Source organism: Elephas maximus, chromosome 6, assembly GCF_024166365.1.
Source record: "Elephas maximus indicus isolate mEleMax1 chromosome 6, mEleMax1 primary haplotype, whole genome shotgun sequence".
NCBI classification, from domain to species: domain Eukaryota; kingdom Metazoa; phylum Chordata; class Mammalia; order Proboscidea; family Elephantidae; genus Elephas; species Elephas maximus.
Genome location: NC_064824.1, coordinates 15,267,920 through 15,286,859, shown reverse-complemented (window position 1 = coordinate 15,286,859; position 18,940 = coordinate 15,267,920). Strand labels below are relative to the sequence as shown.

The 18,940-nt window shown below is 48.8% G+C and overlaps 1 protein-coding gene across 2 annotated transcripts in view; it reads left to right on the top strand.

The window, feature by feature from the left end:
• The first annotated feature begins 7,349 nt into the window (after positions 1-7,349).
• LIMS2 (LIM zinc finger domain containing 2) overlaps positions 7,350-18,940 on the top strand; it is a 62,180-nt gene continuing 50,589 nt past the window's right edge. Inside the window, exons 1-2 of one of the 2 annotated variants that reach the window (XM_049889104.1) lie at positions 7,350-7,553; positions 10,922-11,110. Coding sequence is in view for 1 of the 2 variants with exons in the window: in XM_049889103.1 (XP_049745060.1) it covers positions 12,825-12,835 (11 nt within the window). In the remaining variant the exon portion in view is untranslated. Of the gene's footprint in view, positions 7,554-10,921; positions 11,111-12,504; positions 12,836-18,940 lie in introns of those variants that run through there. The other variant, XM_049889103.1, reaches the window with a different exon arrangement.

Sequence of the window (18,940 nt, the reverse complement as noted above, 5' to 3'; positions counted from 1 at the left end):
TCCCTTGGCTTTAGGCAGCCTCATTCTCTTAGTCCATCTGAATGGCGACTCCACCGCTTCAGCCCCAGCAGGCCCTGTTCTTCTACCCCTTGGACACGGCAGCCTCACACCCTCAGCTTTGGCCAGTGGCCCCATCCCCTGGCACATCTTAATAGCAGCCCCATACTCAGTAACCCAGTTGGAGAAAATCTGACTCTTTGAAACCAAGGAGGCTCTATCCCTACCTTTTGAGATGCAGAAGACTGTGGCCCCACCCTTTGAAACTGAGAAGCCCTGCTTCTCGTGCTCCTTCCACCAGTTCTTCTGATCTCTGAGCTGCTCCAGGGATGGTCCTTTTCTTTTCTTGGAGGGCAACAGATGTAGCTCCTTTGGCCTGTAGAATTCCAAGAGGCAGACAGTTTTCTTTTCTTTCATCCTGTCTCTGACCCTTCAATCTAAACTGATGGTTTTCTGCTGTGGTAGTTGGTTAGATCCATCAGTCACAGGCTTAGTCTCTTTAACAAAATATTGTGTAGTTAGATCCTTGGTGAAAATTCTAGGACAGGTGTCCTTAATTTGTACAACACAATTGTCCAAATCTTTAAGTTCTGTTTTAATTTTGCAGTTTGTTTTTACATCCATCTCTTTCCTCTCACATTTTACTGTAAAAGGGAAGGAAAAACCAGGCAGCACCTTTAAGGGTTTGCTTAGAAATCTCATCAGCCAGACATCCAAGTTTATCACTTACAGGTTCTACCTTCCACCAAACATTTGAACATAATTCAGACAAATTCTTTGCCATTGCATAAAAAGCACCTTTCTTCCTCCTTTGTTCAGTCATGTGTTTACAATTTTCTTTTGAAGCCTCAACAGAAGCACGTTTAATGTCCACATTTCCAGCACCATTCTTTTGCTGGCTCCATATGTATTCTCTAAGATGATAGAGGCTTTCACTATGGCTCTCCTCACTTCCTTCTGAGCCAGAATTGCCAGCAGTCTTTTCAAAGCAATCTAGGGTTTTACTATTAGACACTGTAAAACTCTTCCAGTCTCTACCCATTACCCAATTCCAAAATTACTTCCACATTTTAGGTATCTGTTAGGACAGTGCCCCACTCCTAGTACCAAATTCTGTCTTAGTTATCTAGCACAGAAAATACCACAGAAATAACAGAAGTACCACAAGTCGGTGGCTTTAACAAAAAGATATTTATTTTCTCACTGTTTAGGAACAAGAAGTTTAAATTCAAGGCCCTGGTTCTAGGGGAAGGCTTCTTCTCTCTGTCAGCTCTGAGGAAAGTTCTTATCGCTTTGAGCTTCTGCTCCTGGGCATTCTTTATGTGGCTTGGCATCTCTCTTCTCCCATCTCTGCTCTGCTAACTTGTTGAATCTCTTTTATACCACAAAAGAGGTTGACTCAAGGTACACCTTACACTAACCCATTCACAAATGGGATTATAAACATACGCATAGAGGTTAGGATTTACAACACATATTTTTTTTAATGACATTATCCAATCCATAACATTGCTTAATAATTTTTAGTGGTTGGAGTAGAGTGTTTATTGTCTTAAAGTTTTTATTTTTGCTAGGCTGGCCCTTTATTGGTCCATTGGTGAGAGAGGACTTGCTTTTCTTGAGGCTTTCTTTTTCTGAGCCTGATGGTGTTTCTGGGTTGCTAACTTCTCCATCACCTAGTATAGGACATATGTAGCAAAAAAGAAAGCCCCAAGGACAACTCATTGCTTTGTCTTGGCATGGGTTCTGCAGTCCTTAGCTCATTTGCCTTCTTCTTTCCACTTTTCAGAGTCTTCTTATGTCTGCTTTATATATAATGCCTTGGGCTTTTAGCTGTACGTAGTCAAAGAGTAGGAAGAAGTGTGTGAAGTATGTCTGCTCTGAGAACCAGAGACTCCTCTGTTTAACTTTTTGATCATATGTAATGCAGTTATAATAACTTTTAACGTTCACACCTGCTAATTCTGTCCTCCGTGTCAGTTCTGGGTTGATTTCCGTAAAAACGATGTGACAAGGGTGTCTGCTCTCCTCTGGCTTCACAAGGGGGAAGGAGAATGGTTATCAGATTCAACATCCCAAGGTTGATTCCTATGAGGTGGAGGTCGGACTTGCCTCCTCTATGCAACCTTTTTATCAATTCTGACACCAGTCACCCCTCACATGGCATTCACCATTTCTCTGCTGGGTTTGATAATTTGTTGCAATGGCCACACAGAACTCACAGACCATACTTACAGTTATGGGGGTTATTAGGGAAGTAACAGGTTACAATTCAGGCTTAGGAATGCTCAGGATACAGTTCTTCAATCAGGACAGGTTCTTCTCAGCTGTGCTGCTGGCAGGCCTCTCTCCCTGGCCCTCTGTCCCCTGGCCCATCAGCCCAGCTTCTGCCCAGCTCAGGCAAGTGTTAAAAAGCTCTTTTAGCTCTGCCGATAATTGCCAGAGGCACCTTACTCCACCAGGAAACCTTCTGCCTGAAGTTGCTCAGCTTTCTGGCTCTGTGGGTTTGTGAGCCTAGCTCTACCAAGTGTCTGGAGGCACCCCACTCTGCCAGCAAGCCTCCTGTCCAAAGGCACTTAGCTTTCTCATCCATGCACCAGGAAACCCACTGCACCTTCTTGCACTGGTCTCTGCGTTCTGTTGCCTTTGCTGCCACAGTTTCTCTGCTGCTGCTTCTTGCCATCTTGTGTAGTCTCCAGTGTTACTGCTCTGTCTCTCTGTCTCCTGGGCCTAGGAGGTTCTCAGCACAAGGATCCCCGGTCCAAAGGATGTGCTCTGCTTCCAGCTTTTCTTTGTTGGTCATAGTGAGGTCCCCCTTTCCATTTCTGGGATGGCTCATTTTAAGCCTAGTAGGATGGCAAAAGTGGCCAATCCCCTCATTAGGGTTGCATATACCTTATTGGTATTATCCCAACTCCAAAAAGGTGCCATGAGCCGTATCTGCGTTATTACAAGGTGTCTAATCCCATTGGTGGGCCAGAAGCACCTTGTTTGCATAGTACCACCCAATCATTTCATGGGAATTACAAAGACTATGGCTAGAAGGGCCATATGAAGTAATTCACTGTACTGCAGTTTCTATTAACTGATTTTTCTCCTCATTATGGATCATATTTTCCTGCTTCTTTGTACGCCTGGTAGTTTTTTTATTGGATGCTAGAGATTGTGAATTTTATCTTGTTTAATAATGGTTATTTTTGTAATCCTATAAATATTAATTTGCTGTCCTGGGACACAGTTAGATTATTTGGAAACAGTTTGATCCTTTTCAGGTCTTGCTTTTAAGATCTGTGAGGTGGAATTTTACTCTTTTACTGAGGCAAGACCCTTTTGAGTACTTTACCCAATGCTCAAGAATCCTGGGATTGTCCAATCTTGCTGGTGGAAATAGGCACTCTTTTTAGCCCTTTTTGAGTGCTAGACACTGCTCGCTCTAATTCCTATGGGTGGTTATTTCCTGGGCTGGGGTTGTTTCCTCACATGCATGTTAGGAAGTTTTCAGCTGAATACTTGAGGGGGACCTTGTAGAGATTCTCAGAATTCTCTCTCTGTGCAGCTTTCTATTTTCTAGAACCCTTGCCTGTGAACTCTGGCTGCTTTGATCTCCCTTTAACTCAGGGAGTCTTCTCAGCTCTGCCTGGATTCCCCCTTCCTGTGTGAAGCCTGGAAATGCTCTCAAAGCAGTAAGCTGGGCAATCGTAGGGTTCACCTTGTTTGTTTCCTCTCTCCCCTGGATTACTGTCCTTTGTTGCCTGTGTTCCACATCTTGAAAAGAGTTGTTTCATACATTTTGTGTTGTTCCTGCTATTTCATCTTGACTCAGTGCAGAAGTCTCTGTAATTATATTTTTGCTTTGGAAAATATAGTTTTCATAAAGATTTGTTATTGTATTATAATAGTCTTCATATTGATTTTTAAATGAGTTAATAATTAATATTTTTAAAATGTCTCATTTTAGTCTCTAATACGGTAAATATTGATAGATGTAGCTTACATAAATAAAAGCTTGTTGGCCTCCTAGTTTTTAAAACTGTAAAACGGGGTCCTGAGACCAAAACTTGGAGACTTGCTTACACATATGAACTTACTTAATCCTCACGACGTAATATTGAGGTACAATTATTATCAATGTTATCTTGCAGATGAGGAGACAGAGGCCCAGAAAATTAAGCAATTGTTTAAAAACATATAGTTAGTAGTGGTGAGACAGGATTTGAACCCAAGTAGCCTGAGTGTGCTCTCAAACCACCATGCCACACTGCCTCTAATAACACGGGTTTTTTTTTTTTTTTTTTTTTTTACTTGTTATGCCATCTTTTAGAATAACATTTTATTGAGTTTTTGGTGAAAGTTTACCCAGCAAGTTAGGTTCCCATTTGACAGTTTCTTCACAAATTGTTCAGTGACATTAGTTACATTTATCAGGATGTGTCACCATTCTCTTTAATTGTGTTCTGTTTGTTCCATTTCCAGAACTCTAGTTTCCCTGCCCCCTTACCGTCTCATCTTTGCTTTTGAATAATTGTTAACATTTTGGTATCATACAGATGGCTTTTAAGTACAGCACCAATCTTCCAGGTAATATTCTTTATTTTGTGTGCCATTCTACTGTTTCATCAAAAGGTAATCTCAGGGGATAAGCTTGGTTCTAGGTTTAACTCTTTCAAGGCCTGTTATTTTCTGCTTTGATTTTTTGGTTGGTACCATGTGTTTTCATTAATGGGGGGCATGTTGAATCAAGGAGCATTTCTGAAATTTTGTTATAAAATATGGATTTCTATACATATTTAGTGGAGCACATCCCAACCCAGTACATATGTCCCCCCAAAAGTTAAAATTTTCAACTTGGGTCAATACATACATTTGGTTACATTGGGTACCTCTGGTTTTCAAATATAACACACACACACACACACACACAAAACCAAACCCTCCAGGGCTCCCTAACACATGGGAAGCCATAAGTATGCATACGAGGATTATCTAGCTGTACAAAAGCCAAAAGAGACAAAAGTTTGACCCAATCACACTTTCTGGATACACTGCCTTATACCTAAACTTCTTACCTTAGTGAATTTTCACCAAAGCATGTTTCTTTCATTTTCACCATTACACAAGCCCCCACTGGAGGGCAGCATATACTTTCAGTAGGACAAGTAGCCTCCTGAGAAACCTGAGAACCCGGAAATATCTGTGGGTGCATTCTGTCCCAAGAACCATAAAAGGGTTAAAGAGTGTCTCAGGATGATAGTCTCAGGGAGTCCTCTGTTCACTACTGTTCCAGTTTGTTGTTATAATATTTTTAAGGAGCTCTGGTGGTGCAATGGTTAAAAACCTTGGCTGTTAACCAAAAGGTCAGTGGTTGAAACCCTCCAGCTGCTCTGTGGGAGAAAAGACCTCGTAATCTGCTCCAGTAAAGATTTATAACCTAGGAAACCTTATGGGGCAGTTCTACTCTGTCCTATAGAGTCGCTATGAGTTGGTATCAATTCAATGGCACACCACGACAACCACAATATGACATTTTTAAGATTTACAGAGTGACAGCTGGGTTTTTGTGGTTGGATTAGGTGCAGACCCAGACCCTGTTCTCCCAGGCACCCACATCCCCTTCTCACCCAGCAGCATCCTTGGGATCCATGCATCCTCATATTGCCAACTGAGGGGTGACCCCAGGGGAAAAGATGTGTTGATCTCTTCTTTGCCCTCAAGCTTGGACCTCATTCTAGTGGACTGGATCCTAATGGAAAGGGGTACAGGTGGAATTTCAGCCTCTGGGGGTGGTGCCTGTCAAAGGCCTTGGCCCTCCCTGTGGCTGGTCAGTCCTGTGTACATTCTCCTTCAACATTAGTGCTGGTCAAAGCTACCATGCCCTTGGGCCCCCAGACCTGTTCTCCTGGGGCACATCTTATGCCAGTGTACAGCTATAGAAGTTTAGAATAGGAAAAATGAGTTTGAGCGTGAATCGGCTTTTCACCCATTCTGCTTTTTAAGGAATGTTATCCCTCATATAATAGCTTGTGTACGTGTAAGTAAAATTTTTTATTTATAAAAATCTAGTTGAAGAATAGCTGTGTTGAGTGACTGATATTTGAGATGTTTCGAACAGCAGGGGTGCTCTATGCACTTTACACTTAGGCAGCTTGTCATATGAGTGTAAAACACCATAAATGTTTGGAACTGCGCTCATATATTTAACAAATATTTACCAGGCAGCTGCTGTGAGTAGAGCCCTGTTCTCCATTTTGAGGATACAGCAGTGAACAAGGCAAGAGTCTGTTCTTGGAGTATTTATATTCTGCTGTGTAGCATATTTATAACATGAAGGCAGGTTATTTTTAAAAACACGGCAATAGAGTAGAATATCCCTGGCTCCAACAAATATTTGAGTGACGACTTTGTGCCTAGCTAGTCCTCTGTTGCATGCCGTGCTGTGTAAAAGTAAATAGCCTCCACCGTCAAGGGGTGTAAGATTTAATAAAAAAATAAAACAAACCCAAACAGTTGTGTCCAGAAAAATTGGATATACAAAATCAAGCACACTACAAGTGCCAGGCCCTCACTGCCCCTCCCACCCAAGCAGTCGAAGTCCAGGCAGATCCTGGGCACTGTATGTACAGCACAGTGTGACGGCGCCCCCTAGAGTTGTGCCACTGGGGTAACCCCGATAAGTACTGACACAGAGGTAGACATACAATTCACATGTGAAGAAACAGAACACGAAATTGCAAACACAAAACACAACCATGTAAAAACTAAATATGCACAGGTAAGGCTGGAACCAAAGTGTTGTCGGCACCTGTCGTCAACGGTGAAACTTGAGGTGGGTTTTCTTCTTTCTACTTTTGAACATTTCCCAATACCATGAAATTTTTATAGCTGAAGATTATAAAGTAATTTAAAGTCATATGAGTAATCCCGAGATTTTCCTCCTTGCAGGGAAAACAATATTTGGGAAGAAGGCACTTTAGTAGCTGTTCATGGATTAGTCAAAGCAGGTGCAGTTTCTCTTTTCTTTGTGCTCTTGTGGGGTCCAGTTTTAGCACATGTACATGGAGTGACAATTGGGCTTCTTGGGATCTCCTGAACTCAGGAGTTCAGCAAATGCTCGTTTCAGTTGCTGGCAGACAGAGGCCACCCTGGCAGCAGCCCCTGTGGCAGGCACTCTGAATTCTGAGGCAGCCGTCACTTCTTTTGTTCTGCTGGCCTGGTTCCCAGGGCCTGGGGCAAGTGAGCTTCAGTGGCCCGCCCAGCAGGCGTGTCCCCTGGGGGCTAGCTTTTCCTTCCTGCTTCCTCCATCCTCTCCTGACCCCAAGGTGCCTCCAAACTCACCCTCCAGCTCCAGATCTCTAGCAGCAAGCCTTCTTCAAAGGGAGAGGTGAGGCTAAAGAGCCTGGGCGCACTGTGGTGGCCGGACACTCCTAGCTGCTGCCCAGTCCTTCTCCAAGTGGCCGTGCCAAGTGGGCCGGGCAGCTGCTATTTCCTCAGAGACGTTGCTTGTGGGGCTCAGGGAAGGAAACAGCAGGAGGAAGCAGAGCGACGTCTCAGCCACTGAGGTAGAGGCATTGAGGCGTGGGGGGCCCCGGGAGGTCTCTTCAGCCTGTGGGTCTGCTCTGTTCCTGGCTTTTCTGTCCTTCCCTCGTGCCCTCTAAAAGATCATGCTAATGTTTCTAATGCTGCAGTAAGGGAACCTCCCTCCTGGTCTCTCTCAACCCCCCTCAGACAGGTGGCATCAGGTCTGTGGAAGCCTGGCTCACCTGGTCTCCACGCTTCACCCTCTGCAGACTGGCTGGTTGTTGGTAGTGGGGTGGTGGTAGCTGATCTTGCTTCTGGGCAGATGTTGGAAAAGCTCAGATGGAAGGTTGGTTGGTTGTCAGAATGGTAAAGAGAAAGCTAAGAGAACATCAACACATGGGAGAAATATTCTTAGAAGAGGTAAGAGGCTGCTGGACCACACAGCTGTGGGTCACTGCGTGCAAGAAGTTCCTTGGTGGTTGACTGAGGTGGTGATGGTTTCAGGTACAAATACGTGACATTCCTGAATATGGACTGGAAGGCTGGTCTCTGTTGTTCCAAATTTCGAGTTGTCCTGCAGCAGAGGTAAGAACGAAAGGGTGCTTTCCTCTTTGAAGTCCAAGGCAAGGCAGTCTTTGGAAAGGGGGTAGAACCGGGGCTGTGAAGGCCATTGGCCCAGGTTTACCCCAGGGTAGAGAAGACTGTCAAGAAGGGGTCTGTGTTCTCCTAAGACTGAGGAATTCTGTGTCTCCTGTGGTTTGTTCTACATGTAGTAAAATGATCAGTGGATTATCTCTCTGCCACCTCCTTCACTTAGCTGTGCGTGGTCTAGAAAGAAAAAAAGTTGTTTTGTCTCTATCAGACAATGTGTGTAATACTGGATCACTGTTCTGAGGGCATGCTCATATTTTAAAATAGAAAAAATTATTTTTCAAACAGCAGATGTTCTGATGTCTGTAAGGGTGTATGCCGCCCAATATTCGTTTTTTGCCCAGAAGATGGGCTGGGGAGAGGGCTCCAGCTAGAATGGTCCAGCTTTCCCCTCTGGGTGGCCCAGGTGCTTCCTGGCACTTCTCTGGGAATTCTCACAGGCCACTTTTGGAATAAACTTTAGACTTGAGGGAGCTGGTTGACTATTTGAGTTCATGAGTTAATACTCAACAATTACTCCGTCCCCAACACCCTAAGTGGGAAATGCCTAGACCAGATGCTGGGGGTGGGGGGAGGATAGTGCCCTTGTGGGGTTCAGTTTTAGCACATGTACGTGCTGTGACATTTAGGCTGGGAAGGCACCCTGGCTTTTCCCTGGGCCAGCCGCGGCTGGGGACCTGGGACCTCCTGGGCCCAACAAAGCTGCTCCCTGACTTGTGGGCAGGGCTTTGCCTCTGGGTGTCACAGGGCAGCCTGAGCTCCTGAAGCACTGGGAGCTCCCTGCCCTCAGGCTAGTGATTAGGTCATGGCAGTTAAAAGAAAGCCTGGCTGCTCCCTTGGTCCCCATGGACTCCCAGCCCAGAATCCATGCTTACGGGACTCCAAGGCCCACAGGGGATCTGGGCCTGTACCTGTGGAGAGTGATCCCCACTTTGTGACAAAGCCTTGACCTCTGACGTCTGAGTCCCTACTGCCACACTCTGAATCACCGTGAATCGCCCTCTGCAGTGGGTGGTTCAAGTCTCCCTCTGAGTGTCCACCAGCACCTCTCACCCTAGCAGACCTTGACACGCCACCCCCATTTTTCTGCTCCCTTTAGAGAACACTTTCTCATTGGAGCTGTGATGTTTTCTGCCTCTATTCCCTGTCATCTCCTTTCTGCCTCTAGGGTGCTGCGTACCCCACTCCAGGAACCCCATTACCCAGAAAACTGTGTGGGGCTCCTCCAGGTAGTACATTGCAGGGCCTGTCTCCCCGTCCTGGGCTCACCCTCTTGGACCTGCTCTTGTTGTCACACCCGGCAGCCCCTGCCCAGTCCTTCTGCACCACGTGGGCCTGTTCTCATCACTGGGCCCTGAAGAGCTCGCCTGCTGTCCTCCTCGCTGGCTGTCCTCCTCAGCCTCCCGTGCTGCTCTTCTGACCTCTCAGCATCAGAGGGGCCTGAGCTTGGCTGTAGGTACAGACACCCTCAGGGATCTCATCAAGCCCTAGGGTTTAAATTCCATGTGCACTAAAGGCTTCCAAATCTACCCCAGAGGCCAGACCTCTCTTTTGATCTCCAGGTTCACAGTCCCCACAGCCTGCTGGCCATCCCCCAAGTGATCCCAACCCCTATCAAGACACAGAGCACTACCATCACCCCAGAAAGTCTCCTCATTCCTCTTCCCAGTCATTCCCTGCTCCCAAACCCCAGAGGTAACCACCACCATCCTGGATTTTTCCACCATAGATTAGGTCTAGAACTTGATGTAAATGGAACCACAGAGTACGTGCCACTTTCACTCAGAATAATGGTTTGCATTCTATGTTGTTGCCAGAGTGTTGTGTTTTGAAAACTCTGCCTTTCTGAGAGTGGAATCCAAACTTGGCTGTGGCCCTGCTGTTCTGGCCCCCCAGCCCCTCTCCCTAATATCCCTCTGCCACCCCCCCACCCCCCGCAGCGCTTCTGACACACTGGCCTTCTGTCTGGCATTTGAACACTCCAAGCTTATGCCCACCTCTTTGGGTTCCATGTGGCATGCTGGCTCTTTTCCTCATTCAGATTTTAGCTCAAATGTCACCTCTTCAGACACCTTCCCTGACTCGCTCTAAAGCGGTCCTTACCTTGTCCTTTTTCTGTAGCATGTGCTTTAGGATAAACATAAAATCATGTTTACACACTTATGTGCTTGCTTACTGTCTGTGGTCCAGGTGTTCTTGCTCACTGCTGCTGCCAGTGCCCAGGTAGCACACAGCAGACACCTCACCAGCACTTCAATGACTCGGTGAATGAGTGAGTTTATAAGTGGCCCACTGCTGGCGATGCCAGCTCTTCCCTGCAGATCTGACCTTGGACGGCGCTGTGGCACACTGGCCTGGGCTCCAAAAAGCCTCTATGCTGCAGCTAGCTGGCAATGCTACAGCAGCCCCCAGCTCTCCTGGTAGAGGGATGAAGCATGCTGAATGAGTGGGTGAGCCGCGGAGGGTTGTGGTTTGCCACACGCTGATTCAGACCTGCTGTGATTGTTAAGGTTGTGTGCCAACTTGGCTGGGCCATGATTCTTAGTGGTTTGGCAGTTATGATATAGTTTGGCAGTTGTGTAACAATGTAATCACTTCCATGATGAGAGCTGATATAATGTGATCACCTCCGTGATGGGATCTGCTGTGAGTAGCCGATCAGTTGAAAGGGAGTTTTCGGGAGGGGCGGGGGTGTATGGCCTGCATTCAATATAGGTGGATTTTCTGGCAAGGCTCACAGGATTTTGCTGTGCTCTAGGTCCTGCATTTGGCTCGTCAGCATCTGACCTCCAGTTCTTGGGACTTGGGCCAGCAGCCTGCTGACTGACCTGTGGATTTTGCGTTCATCAGCCCCTGCAGCTACATGCGTTGGGAGAACCCTCCAGTCTCCAGCCTGACACCTAACATATGACCCAGGGACTTGGAACTTGCCAGCTTCTACAACCATGTGAGCCATTTCCATGAGATAAATCTTTCTCTAATAGTTATGTATACACACTTCACTGGTTTTGCATCTCTAGAGAACCCAGCCTAACACACCTGCTTGGCCACCATAGCATGGGAGGCTTTCAGGCTAGAAGGCACTTCCGGGGGAGGGAGCTCAGACCTGGGCAATAGCAGGTCCCTTTGGCGTCTGCCCTCTGTTTTTCATTCTCTTTGGTCCCATCAGGACTCCAACACTTGGTTACCCATACACACACACAAAAAAAAACACCAAACTCGCTGCCATCGAGTCGATTCTGACTCATAGCGACCCTATAGGACAGAGTAGAACTGCCCCATAGAGTTTCCAAGGAGCCCCTGGTGGATTCGAACTGCTGACCTTTTGGGTAGCAGCCCTAGCACTTACCCATCCAGCCGTCCATTTCTGGTGGACAGTGCCCAGCACAGCTACTCCTCTGCTGCGGGGAGCTTTGGAAGCCCTTCTCCCTACGCAGAGAGATGAACCAAGAACTCATTTATACCGTATGTTTAATCAGCCATCAAATGACAGCCAGCTACGACCTAATTGTGAGAAGAAATAACAACTGCGAACAGTCCTACATTCAAGGCACCAGCTACTCAGGAACAGCTGCGTTTTCTAAACGTACTTCTGCAGATGTAACTCTGCCTGTGACTCTCAGCTCATCTTTCTGAATTCCACTGTGTATTTTATTTGTGGGTTACTACTTCGCACATCACTTCTAGATAGTCTTGGTCCGTTGCTGAGACTAGAGGTGCTATAGCGTCCATGAGGTTAGCCTATCAGGCTGCCCAGCACGCCCCACAGCGTGGTGTTTGGGTTGGTTCCTATTATGAGCCACACTCCATCGCCACGCTAGAAATACCTGCCTTTAAGTAGGATGAGGTTTTTTTTGTTTTGTTTTGTTTTTTTTTAACTTGAAAAAATTCCTTGGACTATATTCCCTAGATGGTAAGATATATATAGCTTGTCAAACAGTGTTTCATTATGTAAAGGAGTTCTCGGTTCTCCTCGGCAACTTCTACAGTTGCTTTTGCCCTTTTAAAGTATCGTTTACTAGGCTAGCGGGGTGAGATGGGTGTTTCCCGGGGGCGCTGATTTTGGCAGTCAGGATGGCAGACTTCCGGGAGCCGGGGCTGCGTGGACTAGGGTCTCCCGTGTCCCCCGAGGGAGTCGGCGAGCCCCGGCCCTGCTGCCGGGGAGCTGGGCGGGAGTGGGAGGTGGGCTCGGCGTCGTCGCCCGCCCACGGCAAGTGCTGGCGTCCAAGGGCGCGCCCGGCACAGCGGAGCAGGGGCGGAGACCTTGGCGGAGCGTCCCAGCGCGGGCGCGGGAGGGGGGTCATTCGCGTTTGTCGTAACTTCACTCCCTTTAAAAGGAAAACTATGCCCGGAATTCGGGAGGTGGCGAGGGGAGCCCCGGCAGGAAGGACGTGACCCGCGCCCGCCGCACTCTGGTGTCCCGGGAGCGGGGGCTGTGTGGGCGCGGAGCGCACCCCAGGACGCGGCTCGACGGCCGGGCGGACCTCCAGCCCCTTCCTCCTCCCCTCCCAGCCGGCCAGTGGGCCGGCGGGCGGAGCGCTCTTGGCCTTTTTTGGGCGTCAACCTCCTCCGCGCCCCGGACCCGCGGGCGGGCGCTCGGCAGGCAGCCGCGGCGGCAGAGGAGTCCGGGAGACCACCCGGGTCCAGCGTGAGCAGCCACCATGACTGGCAGGTAGCCGCCCCCCACCCCTCCCCCGGATGGAGGTTGCCACAAGCGCCGGCGGGGACGCGGAGGGCGCCTGTCTAGGCGGGACCCCGCCCGGACCCCTGACGGGTCGCGCATTGAGCGGTCTCGCTAGCCCGAGCCGCGAGACCCGAGGAGGGCGAGGATGCGGGTTCGGGGGAGGGGTGCGGGCCCAGAGGGCTTGGGCTCTGAGGAGGGGCTCGGGCCCCCGGGAGGGGTGTGGGCCCCAGGGGGCATGGGCTCCTAGGAAGGGTGCAGGCCCCTGGGGGACGAGGGCTCCGAGGGTGTGCCAGGCCGAGGGAGTGTGTCTGCTTGCACGACTGCCTCGCGGCTGAGCCGACCGTATGCCTCACCATGGCCACTGGACAAGAGTCTTGGTCGCAGACTTTGTCAGGAAAGGCCGGGCCCCCCACCCTCCCAAGCCCAACTATTCCTCCTGAGCCGGTGCCAGACTGCGGCAGGTAGAAACTACTACCCCACCGCCTAACCCTGTGAGATGGGGGACGTTATTCTCTCAGTAACGGAAACTAGGGCTCAGAAGGGCTGGGGGACTTGTCCAAGGTCACAGAGTAACTAGCTGGCAAAGGTTGAAATCCGACTGTCAGCTTCCCTCTGGGGTCACCAGGCCCCTCTGCCCATTCCCCAAGGTATGAGCTTGGGTGAGTTTCACCTCCAGAGCCTCAGCTTCCTGTCTGTAAAAGGGGAACAGTAAAGGACATCCCAGGGTCTACTGAGCACTCCACCGCTGGGCATGGGTGGAGGCTGGGGGGTAGGGAGAACTCCTCCCAGCCTGGCCCTGGCTCCCTCTGGGGCTCCTTGTTGCCATTTTACAGATGAGGTAACCAAGGCCTTAAGGCCAAGTGACTCACTGTGGTGGGGCATGTGTCCACCGTGTCAGGCCAGTGTTGGCCTCTGCAGTCCCTCCTGGGACATGCCTCAGGGTTGGTTGGAAGTGGCTGGGCTCCTAGACACAGGCAGCCCCTTCCAGCAAAGACTACAGAAGGATATTCCTTTTCAGACCACTGTGAAGTGGGGCTCATGGGCCCAGAAGGGGAGCCTCAGGAATATGAGCCCCAGCCCTGTGGGGCGACCCTGTGGGGTGACCCCTGCGGCGCTGCAGAAAGAGGGGTTGGGAGTAGGGAGCAGCCACAGAAGGCAGAGTGGTGGCTCCAAATCTGACTGGTGTGCAGAGCAGTCCGCTAGCCTACAAGGCCAGACGGCCCCTGACTGCCATCAAGTTGATGGCCTGGGGTCTTAGGGCAGCCCCAGGAACCCAAATAGCACTCACCCTGTCCCCTCACCGTTTCAGATGCAATTTACTTCCCTGCCTCCTCTCCTCCCTTCCCAGCCTCGGGACCCCTGCTTTGGAAATACTCTGAGGCCTTCTGTACAGTGAGATGATTGGACCCCACCCCACACTCCAGCAGTGCAGTCCTGGCCTTCTGGCCATAAGCCTGAGGGCTGCCTGCCCCCTGGCTGGGCCCTGTCTCACACTAGTGTGCTCATATCCACCCCCCACCCCCCCATTCCCGAAGGGCTCCTCTTCCAGCTGCCTGGTTTGGGCCCTGTCCCCTCCCAGAAGAGAAGAAAGGAAAGGAACATTGACAGTCAGGAGCAGCCATGGACCGGAGTGCTGGAATGGTTGAAAGGTGGTTACTTTGGGTACAGGAAAGATCATAGTAAGGCAGAGCTATGTGCCCCAGTGGGGTGAGTGTCCTAGTCCCACCCTGACACCCTGAGGAATGTGGCAGTGGAGGAGGCTGGGCACTGCAGGCCGCCCTGTCCCCTCCATTGAGCCAGAGGTTGTCAGGCCAGCCCCACAGAAGAACCTGAGAAGGTGGTGGAGGGTGGGCTTTGTCCCAGGGCAGAGGAGGCCACTGAGGAGCTGTAAGCAGCAGGGAGACATGGAGTGATATGGACTGTCACCGCTTTGGAAAAACCCCTGGCTGCTGTGTGGAGAAAGGGCTGCGGAGGAGGGGTTGGGGAGGACAGTCTCGGGGTGAGCACCACTCCTCGGTGGTGGCCGGATGGAGAAGAAGATGCAGGTCTGGCAGGTTAGGGGAATTGGCAGGACTTGGGGTGGGCAGCAAGGGTGGAGTCCAGGATGATGCCTGGATGTAGTGGCAGGCTGGGACATGGACAGCGGTTTGCTTAGGGCCCTGAGGCATTTGAAGTACTGTGGCAAATCTGAGGGAAACTTGCAGAGGCAGCTGGACTTGAGGGACTGAAGTCCTCAGAGGGCTGAGCTGGGGCGGAGGGGTCCACGAAGCCTTGAACATGGGTGTGGCTGCTTAGGGGAGGGTGTGCCCTGGGAAGAGAAGGGACCCAGCCCTAGCCTGCAATCCAGTGACTTGGAATTTAAAATCTCCTGCACTGTCACAGAAACTCTGGTGGCGTAGTGGTAAATAGATTGGCGGTTTGAATCCACCCTTTGCTTCTTGGAAACCCTATGAGGCAGTTCTACTCTGTCCTGTAGGGTCGCTATGAGTTGGAATTAACTGCACAGCAATGGGTTTGGTTTAAAGGGTTTTTCTTCAACAGGGAGGGTACTAGGGCCCTGGCAGGTGACACCACTGGGGTGTGATATCACAACAACATGAGCACAATGACTTGGCTTCCCAGAGTGGAACCTACTGCAGGACCGTCATCCACTGGAACAGCTGCATGCTGGATCATGCTGGGCCCCAGGCTTGGTACAGAGCAGACCTGGGCTGCTTGCTTCCTATCCTCTCACCCACCAGTCCCACCCACTCCCGAGCTGCCTCCCCTTCGGGTGCTCCTATGTGTTCCTCAGGAACGTGCCCAGTGGCAAAAGAAGCCTTCCAACGCATAGCTGGGGTGGCAGATGTGAAGCAGGTGGCGAGTGATATGGCTTGTGAGGATGTGGCACGGCTGAGCCCTGACCCAGATGGGGCCGGGGTAGGCACCAACCCCAGCCTGTCAATGACTCCCCTTCTCCTCTGCTTCTGGTGTTCGCCCACCCCCTCTGACCAGCAAGTCGTGTGCTTATTGGCCATTCGTACAGGTCTCTGAGTGGCAAAAATCGTTCTTGCTTGGCTGCTTGAACCCACCCAGCAGCACTGCAGAAAAAAAGGCCTGTCGATCTGCTTCCTTAATGATTGTTGTTGTTAGGTGCCGTCGAGTCGGTTCCGACTCATAGCGACCCTATGCACAACAGAACGAAACACTGCCCGGTCCTGAGTCATCCTCACCATCGTTGTTATGCTTGAGTTCATTGTTGCGGCCACTGTGTCAATCCACCTCGTTGAGGGTCTTCCTCTTTTCCACTGACGCTGTACTCTGCCAAGCATGATGTCCTTCTCCAGGGACTGATCCCTCCTGACAACATGTCCAAAATATGTAAGACGTAGTCTCGCCATCCTTGCTTCTAAGGAGCATTCTGGTTGTACTTCTTCTGAGACAGATGTGTTTGTTCTTTCGGCAGTCCATGGTATATTCAATATTCTTTGCCAACGCTACAATTCAAAGGCGTCAATTCTTCTTCGGTCTTCCTTATTCATTGTCCAGCTTTCGCATGCATATGATGCGATTGAAAATACCATGGCTTGGGTCAGGCGTACCTTAGTCTTCAAGGTGACATCTTTGCTCTTCAGCACTTTAAAGAAGTCCTTTGCAGCAGATTTACCCAATGCAATGTGTCTATCTCCTTAAAGATTATAGCCAAGAAAACCCTATAGAGCAGTTCTACTCTGTAACACATAGGATCCCTGTGAGTCAGAATCAACTCAACAGCACGAGAAAACATTGGCCATTTGTATATCTCTTTAGAGAAATGCCTATTCAAATCTTCCGTCCATTTAAAAAATTGAGTTGTCTTTTCTCTGTAGCTCAAGTTAATTTCTCATACAAAAATTTATACACATATTGTTATGTGATATTAATATTAAATCCTATAATGCGACAGCACACTTCTGCTTTTCACCCTGGGTTTCCTGTGTCATCCAACGAGCTCCTGTCCCTTTCTGCCTTCTCATCCTGCCTCTGAACAGGAGCTACCGATTGGTCTCGTGTATCTCCTTGAACTAAGAAGAGCACTCTTCATGAGTATTATTTCATGTTTTGGAGGTCAGTCTAATTTTTGTCTGAAGAGTGGACTTTGGGCATGATTTTAGTTCCGGGTTAACAGACTGTCTGGGGGTCATGGCTTCAAGGGTTCCTCCAGTCTCAGTCAGACTGCAAGTCTGGTCTTTTTACTAGAATGTGAGTTCTGCACCCCCCTTTTCTCCTGCTCTGTCAGGGATACTCTGTTGTGTTCCCTGTCAGGGCGGCCATTGATGGTAGCTGGCTGATGGAGTCTTTGGTTTGTGTGGCCCTTTTGTCTCTTGGGCCAATATTTTCCGTGTGTCTTTGGTGTTCTTCATTCTCCTTTTTTGCGGGTGGGTTGAGACCAATTGATGCATCTCAGATGGCTGCTCGCAAGCTTTTAAGACCCTAGACACCACACTCCAAAGTGGGATGCAAAATGTTTTTTTTTAAAAACTTTGTCATGCCAGTTGAGCTAGATGTTCTTGAAACCATGGTCCCCAGATCCCAGCCCCTGCTGCTCTGTCCCTTGAAGTATTTGGTTGTGTTTTGGTAACTTCCTAGCTTTTTTTTTTTTAAAACAATTTTTATCGTGCTTTAAGTGAAAGTTTACAAATCTAGTCAGTCTCTCACACAAAAACCCATATACACCTTGCTACACACTCCCAATTACTCTCCCCCTAATGAGACAGCCTGCTCTCTGCCTCCATTTCATGTCCTTTTCACCAGCTTCTAACCCCCTCCACCCTCTCATCTCCCCTGCAGGCAGGAGATAACTTCCTAGCTTTGGGTTTAGTTCAGTTGTGCTGACTTCCTCTGTATTGTGTGTTGTTCTTGCCTTCACCTGGGATGATTCTTATCTACTACCTAGTTAGTGGATTCCCCTCTCCCTCCTTCCCCGCCATCGTAACCATCGAAGAATGTTTTCTTCTGTGTTTCAACCTTTGCTTGAGTTCTTACGATAGTGGTCTCATAAAATATTTGTCCTTTTGTGACTGACTAATTTCACTTAGCATAATGCCTTCCAGATCACCCATGTTGTGAGATATTTCAAGGATTCATCATTGTTTTGTACTGTTGTATAGTATTTCATTGTGTGTATATACCACAATTTCTTTATCCATTCATCTGTTGTTGGGCACCTAGGTTGTTTCCATCTTTTTGCTATTATGAACAGTGCTGCAATGAATGTGGGTGTGCATGTATCTATTTGTGTGATGGCTCTTATTTCTCTAGGATATATTCCAAGGAATGGGATTGCTGGATTATATTGTTGTTGTTGTTGTTAGGTGCTGTCAAGTTGGTTCCAACTCATAGCAACCTTATGCACAACAGAATGAAACACTGCCCGGTCCTGCGCCATCCTTACCATCGTTGTTATGCTTGAGCTCATTGTTGCAGCCACTGCGTCAATCCACCTCGTTGAGGGTCTTCCTCTTTTCCACTGACCCTGTACTCTGCCAAGCATGATGTCCTTCTCCAGGGACTGATCCCTCCTGACAACATGTCCAAAGTATGTAAGACACAGTCTCGCCATCCTTGCTTCTAAGGAGCATTCTGGTTGTACTTCTTCTAAGACAGATTTGTTCGTTCTTTTGGCAGTCCATGGTATATTCAATATTCTTTGCCAACACCACAATTCAAAGGAGTCAATTCTTCTTTGATCTTCCTTATTCGTTGTCCAGCTTTCACATTCATATGATGCGATTGAAAATACCTTGGTTTGGGTCAGGCGTACCTTAGTCTTCAAGGTGACATCTTTGCGCTTTAACACTTTAAAGAAGTCCTTTGCAGCAGATTTACCCAGTGCAATGCATCTTTTGATTTCTCGACTGCTACTTCCATGGCTGTTGATTGTGGATCCAAGTAAAATGAAATCCTTGACAACTTCAGTCTTTTCTCCATTTATCATGATGTGGCTCATTGGCCCAGTTGTGAGGATTTTTGTTTTCTTTATGTTGAGGTGCAATCCGTACTGAAAGCTGCGTGGTCTTTGATCTTCTTTAGTAAGTGCTTCAAGTCCTATTCACTTTGAGCAAGCAAGGTTGT